Source organism: Aquarana catesbeiana, linkage group LG01 (genome assembly GCF_042186555.1).
Source record: "Aquarana catesbeiana isolate 2022-GZ linkage group LG01, ASM4218655v1, whole genome shotgun sequence".
Taxonomy (NCBI): Eukaryota; Metazoa; Chordata; class Amphibia; order Anura; family Ranidae; genus Aquarana; species Aquarana catesbeiana.
This window is the reverse complement of record NC_133324.1, coordinates 361409853-361428587: the sequence shown is the minus strand read 5'-3', so window position 1 is coordinate 361428587 and position 18735 is coordinate 361409853. Positions and strand designations below refer to the sequence as shown.

At 37.3% G+C, this 18735-nt stretch overlaps 1 protein-coding gene across 2 annotated transcripts in view; it reads right to left on the bottom strand.

Moving 5' to 3' along the window:
- The window catches only part of CNTNAP4 (contactin associated protein family member 4), a 634720-nt gene extending 621265 nt beyond the window's left edge, over positions 1 to 13455 (bottom strand). The window contains exon 1 of one of the 2 annotated variants that reach the window (XM_073632963.1): positions 12816 to 13455. Coding sequence is in view for 1 of the 2 variants with exons in the window: in XM_073632962.1 (XP_073489063.1) it covers positions 12816 to 12903 (88 nt within the window). In the remaining variant the exon portion in view is untranslated. The remainder of the gene's footprint in view (positions 1 to 12815) is intronic. The other variant, XM_073632962.1, reaches the window with a different exon arrangement.
- Positions 13456 to 18735: the final 5280 nt, after the last annotated feature.

Sequence of the window (18735 nt, the reverse complement as noted above, 5' to 3'; positions counted from 1 at the left end):
ATGGGTGGTCTGGAAGTAGTTAAACTTTGATAAAAAAAATGGGAACTGAATGGTTTCTATGCAGAGGTGCATCATATTTTGCACTCTCCAGTTTTAGTAAATCAACCCCACTGGCTTTGTGCAGTGAAGTGATGGTAATTTATCTACTACACTTAAGTGGAACTGAACTCAAAAAGTGAATATTTGCTATATTATAGGTAATGTCTAAAAATGTTAATTATGCCCAAGCAGTACCCACCTAAACTAGGGCTGAAGCCTCTCAAAGCTGTACACATGCCACAGCAACTTTGTATTGCTTCACAGCCACAGCAATAATGAAACAGCATGCTGCTTTCTTCAGGCAGTATCACTGTGGGACATGACCCATTCAAATGAATGTGGCCATGCCTCAACTGCCATTGCAGGGCATTGGGTCAGCATTTTGAGTGTTTAAGCAGGCAGTTAGGTGGTGACATCACCTCCTCACAGCCTATCAAGCATCCTCTGAAAAATGATACACCAAGGATCGCTTTTCAGAGGTGTGGTGGTATAGTTGCCCATTTGAATAAGACTTTGTCTGACATTCCCCCTGGAAAACAACAGTGCACTGGTATATAAATGTGCCTAGACAATCCTATGCCTACAGCTATATACGCAGACACTGTTTACTCTGACTGCTAGTTTTTTGGAGATTTGTAATGAAATTTGGTGATATCACTACAGTGCTGCTCACTGTACTCCTTGCTGAAGGCTCTGACATGAGGAAGCAGAGCCTTGTCTCTAGCAAGGGGGCTGTGCATCCACACAAAGACACTGTGGAGTTGATTTACTAAAACTGGAGAGTGCAAAATCTGATGCAGCTGTACATGGTAGTCAATCAGCTTCTAACTTCAGCTTGTCCAATTAAGCTTTGACAAAAAATAAAATAAAACTGAAAGCTGATTGGTTTCTACTAGGAGCAGCAAAAAGATTTTGCACTCTCCCGTTTTAGTGAATCAACCCTATGTGGTTGATTTACTAAAACTGGAGAGTGCAAAATCTGGTGCAACTCTGCATACAATTAGCTTCCATTGTTGTCAAAGCTTAGTTGAACAAGCTGAAGTTAGACGCTGATTGGCCACCATGCACAGCTGCATTAGATTTTGTACTCTCCAGTTTTAGTAAATCAACCCTAGTATAAACCAAGACATTGGAAGTGGGCAATGGAGAAAGATTACCCTTTTGGGCATATCTTTCAGCATGTCATATCTTTTAGAAACTACTTTGTTTTCTGTGTAGTTTGTTATGTACCACAGAAGGATCTTGGCAGAGCTGTTTTATAGGCTTTACTTGGCATTTACTCCATAAATTCAGAGCTGAGATTGCTAGAGAAGATGTTGCAATTTACATTCTCCTTGAACTCTTCTAAGCACATCCATGAAGCAGAACCTTCCTTAGTAAGCAGCTTGACTCAGGTTGATAAGGCAGATAAACCCAGACCTCACATAATCCACAATTCTTCCTGAAATTTATGGAGACCAGGAATGTATATCCTGGCATAAGTTACCTGTCAAAACAATCCCTATCCATTATTTTTGCAATAATATTTTTATTAAGAAAACAATAATATAGGCGTGTCTAAAAACTACATTGAGTTTGCCATACATACAGGCAAAGTTTTGATAAGCCAGGGTCTTGAGCAACAAGGAGCAGCAACTTGTCACATATTTGATCATAAGTTTTTCCAAAATGTGCAATACAAAAATCTGTGGTTGTAAGACATGACTTGAGGAAGAACATAAATGAAATCCAGCACCAGAAACTCAATAGAATAGCGTTGAGACTACCCCAACATAACAATAACCCTACAACATAACTAATTCCTTAAATCTAAAATGTTTCACCACCTGGGTTCATCAGAGGTATTGTTTTTTTTTTTTTTTTTTTAATAGAATCAGCTGTATCTGCTGAACTAGTTCCCGTAAAAAAATGATTTTCACAGCTCTTATAGTTAGTAAAGCACTTCTCATATCCTTTGAGAGGGCTTATCAAGAACAGGTTTCCACTAAAGATCTCCATTTGCCCGCTGGAAATTTGCATGCAGGTTGCACTGCAGAACTCTAAGAGAAGTATGGATAGAAAATTATGTGGGTGTCCTTGTAGATAGGTAATAATATGCAATATCAATATTCCAATGCTATTTTGATATACTTTTTGTAGCTCATTATTTTTTTTTAGTTTAATTCAGTAAATTGTTCCTTCGGATGTATATTTCTAAATGCCACTTTCTCATTATTTATTCCTGTTTCATCACTAGAGCTAAGACCCACAAAAGTGGCTATTATGTTATTTGTTTAAAAAAAAGTTCTCAGCATGGGCAAAATTATATTTTTTTATTTTTTTTTGTCTTTACAATATGTCTTTATTTTTCATAGTTAAGTAAAATCATGCTATGATCTTTGTGACTAGGATATTCCTGGCATAACTACAAACACTACACTGAACAAAACAAAAGTACTAATTTTTCCCAGAGTCAATTTGACATTTTTATTTATTTTTACCAGCGGTATCTTTACAGCAGTACATTTCAGGGTAGTTAAATTGTTCTTGCAGTTACATGTAAAACAATAAAATGTGATGGTGTACGTTTCACTAACGGTCATAAAGACCAGTTTAATAGCTCAAAAAGAAGGGCGTCCTAACCTACTTGCTTCCCTTTAGGGAGAGGTCAGGTTAATGGCGCTTCTCCTCAACACCACTTCCAAAGATCCATGGCTTCTGAAAAATCTGATGAACCAATCAGCTTCAAGGGTTTTTTTTTTTTTGGTCAAAGCTTAAAGTGATATTAAGTTTCAGCCCTGGACCATTTGGCTGGCCAAAGACCAGAGCACTTTTTGCGATTCGGCACTGCATCGCTTTAACTGACAATTGTGCAGTCGTGCGACGTGGCTCCCAAACAAAATTGACATCCTTTTTTTCCCACAAATAGAGATTTCTTTTGGTGGTATTTGATCACCTCTGTGTTTTTTATTTTTTGCACTATAAACAAAAAAAGAGAGACAATTTAGAAAAAATCGCATTATTTTTTTACTTTTTGCTATAATAAATATCCCCCAAAAATATATTAAAAAAAAACATTTTTTTTCCTCAGTTTAGGCCAATAGTTTTATGGCATTTTTATTGATAATTATTTTTTTACTAGTAATGGTGGCAATCAGTGATTTTTATTATAACTGCGACATTATGGCGGACACGTTGGACAATTTTGACACCATTGGCATTAATGCAGCGATCAGTGCGATTAAAAATGCATTGATTACTGTAAAAATGTCACTGGCAGTGAAGGGGTTAACACTAGGGGTAGTGAAGGGGTTAATGTGTGTCCTAGTTTATGTTCTAACTGAAGGGGGATGGGGACTGTGCAGGGAAGCTAATAGATCGCTGTTCATACTCTGTATGAACAGACGATCTGTCAGTTCTCCCCTCAGAGAACCGGAAACTGTGTGTTTACACACACACAGTTCCGGGTTCTCCGTGTGCCCCGAGCAATGGCGGGAGCCCAGCGGGGATCTAGACCACTGGGCACTCGCATCGGCTCGGGGAGCGAGCAGAGGGTGCGCGCGCGCCCCCTAGTGGCCACAGGGTGAAGCGACAATACACAATGTCGTTTCACCCAGCCGTGCCATTTTGCCGCAGTACAACTGCAGCGGCTGGTCGGCAGGTGGTTAAAGGCTTGTTTTTTTGTTTAAAAATAACAAACATGTTATACTTACCTGCTCTGTGCAGTGGTTTTGCACAGAGCAGCCCATATCCGTCCCTTCTCGGGTCCCTCGCCGGCGCTCCTGGCCCCTCCCTCCTGCCAAGTGCCCCCACAGCAAGCAGCTTGCTTTAAGGGCACCAAAGCCGAGTAACTGCCCATTCAGACATGGAGCCATGGCTTGACCCCGCCCCCCTCTCTCCTCATTGGCTCACTGACTTTGATCGACAGCAGCAAGAGCCAATGGCTCAGGAGGGAAAGTCCAGGGCAGCTGCGGTTCCCATGCAACATTGCTGGTTCAAGATAGAGCTCAGGAAGTATTAGGGGGGCTGAGGGAGGCTGCTGCACACAGAAGGTTTTTTCATCTTAATGCATAGAGCAAAGCTTCTGCCTTTAGAACCACTTTAATTGAACAAGCTGAAGTTAGAAGCTGATTGGCTACCATGCACAGCTTCACCAGATTTTGCATTTTCCAGTTTTAGTGAATCAGTCCCATAGTTTTTATCTCTACACCAACCCTACAGGGTTCACCTTTAAACACCTTTATAGGTTAAGTCAATTTTTTCCAAGTAAGTCATTTCCTGCTAAGAAAAATAGCCAGCAATTTCAAATATTGCTTTATTAATATCAGACATAGTGTTTTAAATTATTAGTACAATAAATATTTAATCAATAAAACAGAAAAATATGAAACGTCATTTACAGTACACATAGCACACACCACACACCAACAGATTGCATCCATAAAAAGAAGAAAATGCATTAATGAAAGCATTACTGAAAGAGCACTAAACTGATGGTGTTATATTTATATACATTTGAAACTAAATGAAGTTGAGAAAATGCACGAAAGCTTTTATCCAAACTATTCCAGAAACTGACTTGCTGTGAGAGCACTAAAGAAGTTTAAAAATATGTGTTATTCCTCTACAGGTACCTCAGATTACCTGATTCTTTTCTGATCATTGCAAATATTTCTTCATTTGGCCATCCATGACCACTATAACACTCTTTCTGCAGAATAGACCTGATCAGTCATTACCAGAAATGGTGTTCTGTTGCTTGAATATCCTTACAGACATTCATGAGCCTTAGCAAAGAATATTATGGCCAAGCTCAACAGTTTATTTGTGGGATGCAGCTCAATATCAGAAATCAGTCATTGGAAAAATTAGTTAAGATAGTCTTTTTTCATTTTGGAGGTATGTTTTTTAAAGCAGTGGATGTGACATTCACCAAATGTTCCCTGCAGGCAAATATTCCAAATGCATGTGTTTTAAATGACAATGAATGATTATCCACCTGTGAGTGTTTGGTGAATGCTACGTTCCTTGCTTTAAAAATACACTCATTGACTTTTTTTCCCAATAAATGTATGGCTTTGTCACACCAGGGTGGCCTTTTGCACAGTGTTATATGCATAAGTGGTAATGCTTATTACATTGAGACTACAATGTGTGTTAAGACAGCCCAATCATTAGAAAGGCTGGCCTAACACACTACAACTGACCAAATAATGGACCTACTGCATTTTTCAGGTTCATTGTAAAGGTGCCTTGGGGTGCCATTCCCATGCCTGAGAACACCAACATACACACATTTAGACAGGCATTAGACAAAACATAAGCAGAGGTCCAAAGTTTAGAGCTGTGATAAGAGCAAGAGGGGAGAGGGAATCTTCCAATGGAGACACATTTTCTGGTACACATGGTCTAAAGTGGGAATTCTCCCAACTTTGGAGAGATTTCATCTCACTTCCTGTTTAATCTCCAAGATAGGCAGTAAAGGGAAATCTACCCAGCAGGACACAGGCAGTGAAAAGTAACCTACTAGTGGTTTTAACCCTTCCTACCCTATGCAAAAATAGAAACAATGGCTACGCATACACTTTAATGTACTAAGGTCTAATTAAAAAGAAAAAATACAATTAAATCTAATAGTCATTGAAAGCATAGATATACTTTAAGTGGCATGTCTTATTTACACTATCAAAATCTGCTGTTAATTTTTCTTTTGCAAATTTAGTCATTTTACAGTAAATGGAATGATACTACATGTTAATTAAAATTAAATATGAGATGACAATATTTATTATAGTTCACTCAATGTAATGACATTCCTTATCTAGAAATTTACATCAATTCATTAAATGATCCAACATAAAATTACATTAAGCACAGAGAAAAGGATTTTATTGATATCGCTAATTTCCTATCATCTCTCCTGTGACAAAATGTGACCTTCTAACACTGGTATCCCATCAATACTTTCACGCCTGATAGGTACATTGAACTGAGTTTAAATAAATCAAGGAGGACATCAACCCAGGGATCAATGGCCCCCATGTGAACTTAGTACCTTAATAAACTGGACCTTAGTCCTTTTCTAAAATCAGCCACTCTGAAACTGACTGATTTTGAAGGTAAGTACTGCAATAAACACTAACTGAACTAAGAATGTATCTATGACAGCCCTTCACCTAATCACCCACATGTCCCAGCACAGCTGATGTCAGAAAAGGGATTGTCCTTTGCTCTAGTTAATGTGCTGAGAGTTGTATATTATTAAGAGGTCCCCCTTGAAGATTAACTGGAGGGAATTAGATGTTTTTATTTTACATTCTCTTTAAAACATAAAAATAAGGAAAAATACAAATTACATTTTGTTGCCATTTTTCCTTTGAAAAACACAAAACACTAGCATTGACTGGTCAAGGAAAATTTAGGAGAACTAACTGTAAATAATATTTTCTCTGCTGTATTTGGAACTATATAATATGATCCAGGTGAACTATTGCATACACATTGTAAAGAATGAAACCTAAGTAAAACAGACGATAGACCTTTAGATACAAGATGGTAATGACGACACAAACATAGAAATAAAATAAAAAACTGCGCTTAGAAAATAAGAAAAAAGCTGCGGTTATAAGTGAGATACACCAATACAGAAAATAAAAATAAAAAAACGCCTGGGTTATAAGCCACTCGCCTGTTTGGCTTACTTTCTGGTAAGCATTTCACCACATAGATTTGTCTTATTTGAATTTTCACCTAACAACATATGAAATATTGAAGATATTCACGTTATTCACCGTGTGATTGTTGGACATTCCTCTGTATAGGACTATATATTTTCACTATTTTGAATATCATTTTTCCATATGACACAAACATGTTTCCCACTCTTCATGCCCACCTCAGAACAACACCCAAATTCCCAGAGACTGTTTTTTTTATAGGATGTTAGCAGAGGTCCCAAACTGGACATGTTCCTACATCCTGATAATTTCTCTGTTAGATCATCTTGGATTAAGTCAAGATCATCTCATTTCTATGGACACTGCTTAGGCATTTTTTTGCCGACACTATATATTTTCTAAATTAAAATGACTATATATGGAAGTTCTGTGAATATACAAGGAGCACATACAAGCCTGTTTAGAGGCTCCTTGTAGTTGTACCTTTGTTAGGATGGTACCTCTTGGGGAAATGAGCTGATTTTTTCCTTTTGAAGAACATTATCACAACAAATTAAGCTTCACGGTTATAATAGTTGTATCAAATTGTGGAGTTATTGGTTAAAGGGATATTTTACATCTATATAGCATTTTAGCAGGTGTGATATTTCATCTATTTTCTATGCTATGTACCTTACCATTCTAGCTTGTCTTACATATATTACACAAGCAAAATTCTTATTAAAACCTTATGCTTACTAAACTAAATCTTTTGCTCCAAGGGCCACATGACTAAACATATACAATCTGCACCAGAGGCCAAGAATACTTTAATGCATGACATTGACTGAAATCTGAGAACGCAAAAATGAAATTTACTGGCAAAAGAGAGTTCTACAGAGGAAAGAACCCTTTTCTTTAAGGTATTGGCATTATGATAGACACAAAGTCAATGTCAGATGGAGGCTCATCTCAGCAAAATGGCTTTAATTTACAAAAGTTCATAGTCAGCAGAAGAATTGTAATGTCTGTGTTTAGTGAAGGGAATTGCATTGACATCTGCATTTCAAAGAAATGGGTAATTGATTCACAGTTTTTTTCCCTCCAACAATATGTGGAAAATTAAAGTTTAAATGGGTAAACACTCCAATTATACTTGCTGAATAAAAAGTTTAGATGCACTATAATGTTAAAAGGCACATCCCATTACACATCTTGCTGGAAACATGACAAATCTATACATGGCATTTTAAAATAACAAAAAATATTCATTATTTGGAGTTCACAATGTGTACATATCTGCACAGAATCCATCATGCTAGACATTGTACTCATATTCATTATACATCATGTTGTAGACCAATGCCAACTGCATACATAGCATTTTAAGTTGAACTTCAGTGACCATTAATAGTCTGGTACTAAAGCTTGTCACACCCCTTCCCAGAATACTCTATGCTCTAATGGACACTGTATTTACAGTTTGATTAAAACCGTCATTAAAAGTTTGGCTAAACAAGGCTAAAATGCTTATAAATACTGGTATTATAACATCATATTAACCCATTTTAGACCCAATCTATTCCTAGTCACTTTTGGGTCAATAACAGCTTCTATGAATGACAGATACTGAATCAACAAAGATACAAAAAGGAAGGAGAAACAGTCATATAAAAACATCAGCATATAGGTACTTCTTAAAAAGTATTCATAGTTCTCCTTTTATGAGCATACTTGCAAAGTGTAGGCTCATCCAAAAAAAAAATTAATTTTTGGTTAATACCACAGGTCATTTTTCCAGAGCATTAGTAGAAACTGACAGAGATACCCTCTCAGGATCTTGGTCATGACCCCTGTTGAAGGTCTATTAGAATCCACTCACCACTATGGTCATGCATGCACCCCTTAGTGCCCAGGAGTAGGTAGCCAGAAATAGAAGATTGCACACATTTACTATGCCTGGGATGTGGCTCAATGTTTTTGGGGCAGAGGATATGAGTAAGGATCTTTGGGAGAAAGCTCCAGATAGAGTGATGAGGGTTTAACACTTCTGTAAGTTTTTTTATGCTAGATGTTCACCCTCTCTATGTGTCCTGGTGGCTGCTGTCACCATAACTGAAAGTGAGAGTGCAACATTTTGAGGTGCCACCAAAACAGCAATAGAGGAGAAATCTTTCAATGGGAACCCAATAAGGTTGATTTACTAAATATCAGGTGTTAAAATAATTTGTGATAGTACTGGCCACATTTGTCTTGTTTAATTTGCTCTTATGTTGGATAGAGTGCGGAAGGCTTAAAACCTTGACTTTTTTTTACGTCTGTCTCCAGTTAGGGAGATTTTCTTCATTTCCTGTCCTGTAGACTTTAGGATTGATTCACTAAAGTTGGAGGGTGCAAAATCTGGTGCAGCTCTGCATAGAAACCAATCAGCTTCCAGTTTTTTTTTTTTGTCAATGCTTAATTGAACAAGCTAGAGTTAGAAGCGGATTGGCTACCATACACAGCTGCGCCATATTTTGCACTATACAACTTTAGTAAATCAATCCTAATGTCTACAGGACAGGCAATGAACAGAATCTCCCTAACTGAGGCAGATGTAAAAAAATGTCAAGGTTTTAAGCCTTCCATACTCTATTCAACATAAGAGCAAATCAATCAAGACAAATATGGCCTGTACTGTCACAAATGTTTTTAACATCTGATTTTTAGTAAATCAACCTTATTGGGTTCCCATTGAAAGATTTCTCCTCTATTGCTGTTTTGGTGGCAACTCAAAATGTTGCACTCTCGCTTTCAGTTATGGTGATAGCAGCCACCAGGACACATAGAGATCTAGCATAAAAAAACTTACAGAAGTGCTAAACCCTCATCACTCTATCCAAAACAAAAAAAGTTTAGGATTTAGACACACTTTGGGCAAAAATCTATACGGTTCTTCACAGGTCATTTGCAATGTTTTAATTTTAGCTGTGAAGTGCTCAGCTGAGTTGTGTTGATTTGTTGATTTTTTTATCGTTTTTTTTATCGAGTATGCCTCTCACACTGTTATGAATGACTGTTTTATAGCCAAGCTGGATTATACAACCCTTTAGTTACATTACATTTTAACCCAGCATTATTACATAGCTCTACTATAAAAAAAAAAAAAAAAACATTTGCAGACTATTGTGCTGTTGCATTCCACTGATGTTTATTTGGTGAGATAATAAGAGAACTTAGAAATACTAAGCACATTTCTGTTAAAAAAAAGATGCCCAACTGACATAAAGAAAATGAGAAAAAACAACTTTTAGATTAAGATCCCCAGTATCTGTATTCTGTGTCTACTGCAGCAAGAAAGGAATAGGCTTCTGAAAATTTTTCAAAAACAAATTCTTTTAAAAACAAATATTTGGTTGAACGTTCATGTCAATTCCATCCATTTTATTGTGCCTGATCCAGTGTTCTTTGAGCAGAGAAAACATTGCACCTCAAATCTATTAGTGTTTCATGACCCAGTTTCAGGCTACCAGCCAGAAGCTGATTTACTGACTGACTGATTTACTATTTCAGAACCTGACACAGATAAAACAAGCTCATCAACTATGTAGCTGTTACCTCAAAACTTTTTTAGACTTTCTGTTTTGGTTTTGTGTACTTGGTCTATAATATTCTGTGTGTGGCTACATTAAAGCCTTTCAATAAACTTTCCATTCCACTTTTTTTTAAAGGTTATCTATGAAATACCTTTTACCTGCTGTGTGGTAGTGTAAATAGCACAATTTCAGGAACCCAGTTGCATGTTATGTTTAAGAATAACTCATATTAGGAAAACCTTGAAGTTATCAGTTAGTCATTGGCTAAGTAGTTACTAAGTCAAACAAATATTCATTACACATCTGAGTTTTTAAAGTTAGGAAATTGAGTTGATACGCATATTGGGGTTGATTTCTACATTTTTTTTACATTTTTATTTTATTAATTTAATTTATTTTTAATTTAATTCTTTTAATTTCGATTTCAAACATTCAACCTTTTCATCCGTTTGAAGTAAAAAAAAAAAACCTGTTTAACAAAATGTGTCCAATCACATTTTCACTGAATGTTTAAAAACAAAATGGAAATATTTATTATTAAGGAATGGATATTGTTCATCCATGTGTTTAAATATCAGTAATAACAACTTTGCTGAATTCATAACACATGCTGAGACTAGAAAATGTATTTCACGTTAAACATGACTCACTGTTCATTTTAAGAATGAAAGCGTTTCCTCACTTTTTGCATGATGGTTTCTGTATTGCAGAAGATATATTTATATATTATGTCATGCATGCTGTAACTTACTTTGAACAGCATTTTGCTTTGAATTTGTTATGTTCTTCAGTTCTAGGCACTTTGTTGCTTTTTAATATTTGATTCCCTGTGCTGCTACCATTCTTGTGCTTATTAAATTGTTAGAGTGACCTCTAGTGCTTTCTAAATACCTTGATGCAGCAGGATAGATTTTCTTAACAGGCTACACAGCACATTCACAATCCACTCAGCTCAATTCCATGCTATGCTTTATTACATATGAAGTCAAATAATGTTGAAATGCCTATGGTATTTAAACAAAATGCACATTGGTGCTGAAAGACCATATGAAATCCCACTGCATAATACATTAAACCAGATGAGTAGCAGATCAATTTCACTTTGTCTTACACCCATGGATATGGATGGGTAAAAAGCACCAGCAATGAAAGAGAATGCATCTATACTCAGTTCTTGTTTTGATACATATTTGGAAGATGTAAGACGACTCAGCACAGCGACTGATGGGATTTTCACAGCTTTGTTTTAAAGCTAGGGAAAAGCAGCTGAGATTCACAAAAAAAAGCTTTAAGCTTGCAAAGGATTGCATATTTCAGCCTCTTTAGTGCAATTCAGTGCAATTTACTACCTCCTGCTTTGTGCAACCCCCACATGAAATAAATGCTGTCATTTATGCTTAGTAGAGAATGTTAGGAGCTATATGGATTATCATCACTACCCAACAAATGGCAATCCTTAACACAAGGTTTGTCTTAATTATTTAATGGTATTTTTATATTATCCATATACTGTGTAGATCAGAGTTTTAAAACAACACGAAGACAGCAAACAGCAAACACCTACTCTATATACTTCACGGAAACTTCAGCTCAGTTGTGTGCAACAGAAAAGACATACATTGAAGGCAAATACTAATATATATAAGATAGATAGATAGATAGATAGATAGATAGATAGATAGATAGATAGATATCTGTATATCTATCTATCTATCTATCTATCTATCTATCTATCTATCTATCTATCTATCTATCTATAGATAGATATTTATATATAGATATAGATAGATATATCTATATCTATATATAAATATATACACACATGCACAAATACATATATTGCATATATATATATATATATATATATATATATATATATATATATATATATAGAGAGAGAGAGAGAGAGAGAGAGAGAGAGAGAGAGAGAGAGAGAGAGAGAGAAAAAGAGCTCTCTCTATATATATATCTATATATCTATATCTATATATCACACACACAGTTTTTAACCTCCACTAATAGTGAGTTGTTCCCATCTGCAGTTTGTGTGTCAGTTTTCTGTCCCCCGTTGGTTTCACAATTCCATTATTCTTTCTTTTTTGGGAAGGGGGAGGAATTAATGTGATAGGCATCACTGTTCTCCCAGGGCAAGATTCATTTTTGCAGTTTGCTACAAGGCTGCAATTTAGTGAATTCTAAAAGCAAAAGTGATGCTGGCTTAAAAAAATAAAATAAAAATCCATCACTTTTTTTCCCCTCCACAAAATAGGATCTGTAATTAGAGAAGCACTGCAGTGCACACATCTTCCATCCAGAATTCTGCATAAAACATACCGCTATCATATATGCACATGGGTGAAACTTTTTCTATACAGTAGCACTGAGATGGCTTGGGAGAAGTAAGTTAGCTTTCCATGTCTGCAGCAGACCCTGCACTAGAATCTGTACCGATTGTCTTGCTAGCACTGTAAATGTTTCAGCATTTGGACAGCAGTTGTAATCACAGCATGACACATTCAATTAACACAAATCAGATTTGAGAGTGTAAAACATTTGTTATACTTACATTTACTCCCTGCCAACGCTGTGATCTTGTTAGGAAGCAAGGACAAAATTAACAGCTTGAGAAAGACTGGTGCTGGGACAAAATACATCCTTATATCCACACGAGCAGAAAAAAAGTATTAGATTCTTCCCTTGTAGCAGTGCTCAGCACTTGTGTGTTCAGCACTTGCCCTTTGCCTCCTAGACTCTGCTGTCTAGCAGTGATTTCCAGTCGGCAGACAACTCAGACAAACAGCCCAGCCTGTATCTTCTGACAGCCCCAGAGCCTCTGGCTGATGTGGATGCTGCTTCTTCCTAATACAGCAGCTGCATCACTAGCAACAGCATCAGCAGCAGCAGCAGCTTCTTATGGCAAGCAAGGATCTCTCCTATTTCACACCATCACTGAAGGGCTAAACTGTCAGCCTGCTCCCCACCCCTCCTTCCTGATCAGCTTGGTTGCTGAAGCTTCACATTCACAATGTGTCCTGCATACCCCTTGTGGTGACAGGTGGGAAATGTGACTCTGCGATGAAATGCCAACAATAAAAACAGAAAGCAGCCTTTGCACATGTGCCTTCTGCAGATGTCTTTCCTGCTCTGACCCTATCCTGTTCACTGAACGTCTTGGCACAATTCATAGCCATGTATGAAAGACAAGTGAAAATTGAGAGGGAGGAGAGGCTTTACCAAAAGCGGAGAACAGTCAGATCATGTTTTCTGCACCATATGCTGTCTACAGCAATTAAGCTGTCAAAAGGTTTTCCTATTTAAAAATTTCAAGCATGACATATTTACAAACACCATGCATGCTTTGTCAGTCTTCAGTGAAATTCAGAGCAGGAATATCATTCTTTGTAAACTAACAGTTAGAATAACAGTATTTTGTGCCTGATGAATGGAAACAAAAGCTCTGGTTTAAGTATATTTTCAATTATTCTTTGTCCTGTAACATAAGATGAGCATTCAGTTTTTCTCCCTCTGGGAGACACGAACAGCAATACAAATGTAACAGAGCTTCTTACATTTCCTATATATAAATAAATAAATTTTATATATATATATATAATATATATATATATATATATATATATATATATATATATATATATATATATATATATACAGTACATACTATATGCTGTATATACATATATATATACACACACAGTATACATATGGTATGTTACTTTTTAGATTGGTGGTGCTACGACTCTTATGTAGTCAATAAATATACATACAGATTACAGTGTTGCCGGCTCCATCTTTTTGCATTATTTTTTACATTATTGTTAGTCACCCCATAGTATTTGGACATAGATATTTTAGCACTAAGTACAAACCTGAATTTCACCTATGACAGTCCTTACCCTAGCACTTACTTTCACTCTAATGTCCCGTACACATGGTCAGACATTGATCGGACATTCCGACAACAAAATCCTAGGATTTTTTCCAACGGATGTTGGCTCAAACTTGTCTTGCATACACACGGTCACACAAAGTTGTCGGAAAATCCGATCATTCTGAACGCGGTGACGTAAAACACGTACGTCGGGACTATAAACGGGGCAGTAGCCAATAGCTTTCATCTCTTTATTTATTCTGAGCATGCGTAGCACTTTGTGCATCGGATTTGTGTACACACGATCGGAAATTCCGACAACGGATTTTGTTGTCGGAAAATGTTATAGCAAGCTCTCAAACTTTGTGTGTCGGAAATTCCGATGGAAAATGTGTGATGGAGCCTACATACGGTGAGAATTTCCAACAACAAGGTCCTATCACACATTTTCCGTCGGGAAATCCGACCGTGTGTACGGGGCATAACACTTAAACTGCCCCTCCACATAACCATTACCTTGAAAATATACTTAACCTGCTTCCAAAAGTTAACCATTTATTGCTTAACCTAACCCCCTAATATCACCCCCAAGATATCTCATGGAAATAAACTTTTAAACGTTAACCTGTCCCTCCTCATGACTTTGACCTTGAAAATATACCTAAACATCTCTGTAAAATAAACCATTTAATGTTTAACCCAACATATATGCTATCCCAAAGGCTTTCCATGGAAATTACCTGTTGGCACTTAATCTTTCCTTCCTTTAAACTTAAACCTTGAAAACATATTTAACTGACTCCCTAAAATAAACCCTTTAATGCTTAAGCAAACACCTAAATATCACTCCCAAGATAGCCCATGGGAATAAACTCCCTCCTCATAACCTTAACCTTAAAAATATACTTTACCTACTTTCTAAAATTAGCCATTTGATGCTTATCCTAATATTTAAATATAACCCCCAAGATATGCCATGAAAATAAACTGTTAATATTTAACCTGCCGTTACTCATGATTATTACCTATAGGATAAATTAACCCTTGAGATAAAAGCTGAACTCCGTTAGTACTCAGCTTTAAAACATGAAATGTAGGTGCCCCCCTCTTATTTGATATATTCAGGGGGCCTATAATGAAGAGGATTGTTTGTGGGGCAGGTGAAAAGAAGACCAAAGGGTTGACTTCAGTGGAACCATGGAATATGGTAAGAATTATTACAAGATCACCTTAGACTAATTATAAGATTATGTAAATTATATCATATAGCATCATATTCTGTAAATATGGGTGGGGGCTCTGAGTTTTTTTAATTAACCTCTCTGCTAATATTACAATTTAACCTCCAAGATGAGCATATTCCCCAAACCCCCCTTAACAATTAAGACTTAACATGTCCCCTAGCACTGAAATATAACTCACTAGCTTACCATGAATATTACCCATTAACTCTTAACGCATCTCCTAACACTAAAATGTAACCCCCAAGCTTACTCTGAAAATTAACCTTTAACACTTAAAGCGGAAATCCATCCAAAAGTGGAAATCCTGCTTATCTGATGCTCCCCCCCCCCCTCCGGTGCCACATTTGGTACCTTTCAGGAGGAGGGGGGAGCAGGTACCTTTTTTTGACAGGTACCCTTTTGCCACTTCCGTCTGACCCCAACACGGCAAAGTACGTCAGAAGTTCAGCCTCCCTCCTCCTTCCCCTGCTGCTGGGCCAGTGAAAGAGTGCAGTGCGCTTCGCGCATGCACAGTAGGGAACCGACTGTGAAGCCACTGCTGGGTTCCCTTACCGGCAATGGCAGCAGCAGCACCTGACAGCCAATGGAAACATCGCTGGATTCCAGGACAGGTAAGTTTCCTAATATTAAAAGTCAGCAGCTACAGTATGTGTAGCTACTGACTTTTAATTTTTGGAGGGGGGGGGACTCGACTTTAACCTCTCCTAAAGAAACATGACCTGAAAGAGATATTGAGGCCACCACTGGGCACCACTTTCTGGAAATGCTAGTTGCCTGGCTGTCTCTGGATTCAGTATTTTCTGAAGAACTGACCTTGAGCAAGCATGTAACCAGTAAAAGTGAGAACACATGTAGAACTTCTGTGATTTAGAACATACTAAACTTACTAAATGAGCGTAAGAACCAGGCAACTGCACTTTTTAAAAGTAAGAGTATAGTCATAGTAAGCTCTATATTTCTATTCTCAGAGGTTTATAGTAACCCTTAATTTTAGCCTTAAGCCCATCCCCCTAACACCAAGCCAGAAAATAAATGCTTATCTTGCATTTAGTCCCACCCTTGCCCCTGAACTTAGCTCTTACATTTAGCCCCTTAAAGTGGTTGCAAAGTTTTAGATTTTTATTTTTTAAATTTTTTTATAATAAACATGTCATACTTATCTTCTCTGTGCAATGGTTTTGCACAAAGCAGCCCTGATCCTCTTCTTCTGGGGTCCCCTGCAGGCACTCCTGGCTCCTCCCCTTGTCAAGTGCCCCTTGGGAAGCCGGTTCCTATGTGGGCACTCGTGGATGCTCGATCCCAAACTAATATTTGCATCTATTCAGACATACAGCTCACCTCGGCTCACAGGTTTTGACTGCCAACAGCAGGAGCCAATGGCTCCCACTGCTCTAAGACAAGCCTATGAAAGTGGGGAGAGGGGAGAAGAGCTGCTGCAGATGTGCACAGTGCTGGATTGAGATCAGGTTCGGATAACTATTCAGATAACATGACCCGCTTCCTGATTGGCAGGGAGGAGATTCAGTGTAAATATATGACACAACTGGGTGGGTTTGGGGTGCAGTGCTTGCATCCCGAGCCCACCCTTTTTGGAAGCCTATTAGAGCCTCTGGCTCTAATCACATGCTTAAAAAAAAACAAAAAAACATTGTAATCCACGCATCCGACACCCCGAATATAGATTAGGGGGCCAGGAGTGCATTGATATGGGATGGCGCCCCTACGCCCCTTATGGATGGGCTGCCCATGCTTTAACCACCCTAACACTATTTTACTCTCTAGTACCACCTGAACCATTGCCTGACATCTTAGCACTGACACCCAGTCATTACAAATGGTAAAGAATTGTATTTTAAATACAACACTTAAAAAAAACCTGTAAAGCTGACAATAAATTCTTAGATTAAAAAAAAAAAAACAGATTCCTTCATCCATGCTATACATAGAGGATGGACTAATCTCCTACTGCACCCATTGTATTCTGACAGCCACTGCAAGTGGCAGAATACCTTCACCTGCAGAATACACTAACAGCAGCTGCATCCGATTGGATGAAGGTGCAGTTTGGGCAAAACATTTCCGTTTGACGCCCACCAGGCAGTAAGTAGCAACAGGAATGCATACGGAGTGAATTTTATCTGGTTCATCAAGAACTAAAAGATATTGAAAAGTTTCCTTTCTTTTCCTGTACCAGGGACCACACAAGAAGTGAAAGAAACATTTGCTGATTGAAGCACAGATAAGAAACTTGAAATCTGGTGCATCCAAAATAAAACAGAAAAAAAATGTTTTGGTTGTAGTTGCACTTTAAGTTATGTGCTTTAAAATGGCTCTATTAGACATATTACTCAGCCCCACTTTTATGTATATTAATGCCATTTTGCGTATGCTGTTAAAGTTCTGAGATACATTGCCAAAGTATCAGCTTAGTCACAAGTGTTTTCAACAACAACAAAAAAAAAAATATCCACCAGTTTTAGAATCATGCACATTTTATAGCAGTTTTGATTATTATTACACAACCAATGTAATCTATCAGTATAGGTACAAGCTTAAGCATCTTTTAAACAAACAAATAACAACTCAAGACATGTCGCTTTTAAATAATCATTCTTATATTCAGAAAGCAGTAGATTCAGGATGATCTTATCTTTCCTGTACATACTTTGATTCATATTTACAGTAAATAGGTGGGGTCATTCTAATTGATTCTCCTAACGGCAACGTTCACGTTGCAGCTTGAAAAATATTTGCACTTTCAGATTGCCATCTTGTGGCATAAAAGAATAACACCTGCAGAATTGTACTCAACAAGCTTAATACAGCGTTCCAATGTTACACAGGCAGGCTTAATTAATATGGCAGTGCACAAAGCAAGGATGATGTCTGTGGATTCAATTTCACTGAAGTAGGATTGTGAAAGATGAATTTTGCTGCTGGCAGCTGAACTTTGTGTGTGGCTCTATTGCATACCGAATATGCACATACAGTATGTAGAATGTAGGCATGATGTATATATAAGCAATATAATGAATTAATACATTAATAACCTGCCCCCCATCATGTAATCATCTGTGTATATATAAATGATGAGCTTTTTTGGTTCAAGGCTTTTTTTTTTTTTGCTTGTTTTGGATAGTGTAGGGAAGAGTTGAAGTGGTTTTAAAGGCTGGACATTTTTTACCTTAATGCATTCTCTGCATTTAAGTAAAGAAAAGTCTACCAGTATTGCCCCCTCACCCCCCTACTCAGATAGCAAGCAATTATGCTGCAAGTTTGAAAATGACTTGCTAAGCTATTACTAGACTTGCCATGCTTCACAAGTTTGTCGCACAATTGCAGCAAGTCTGCAT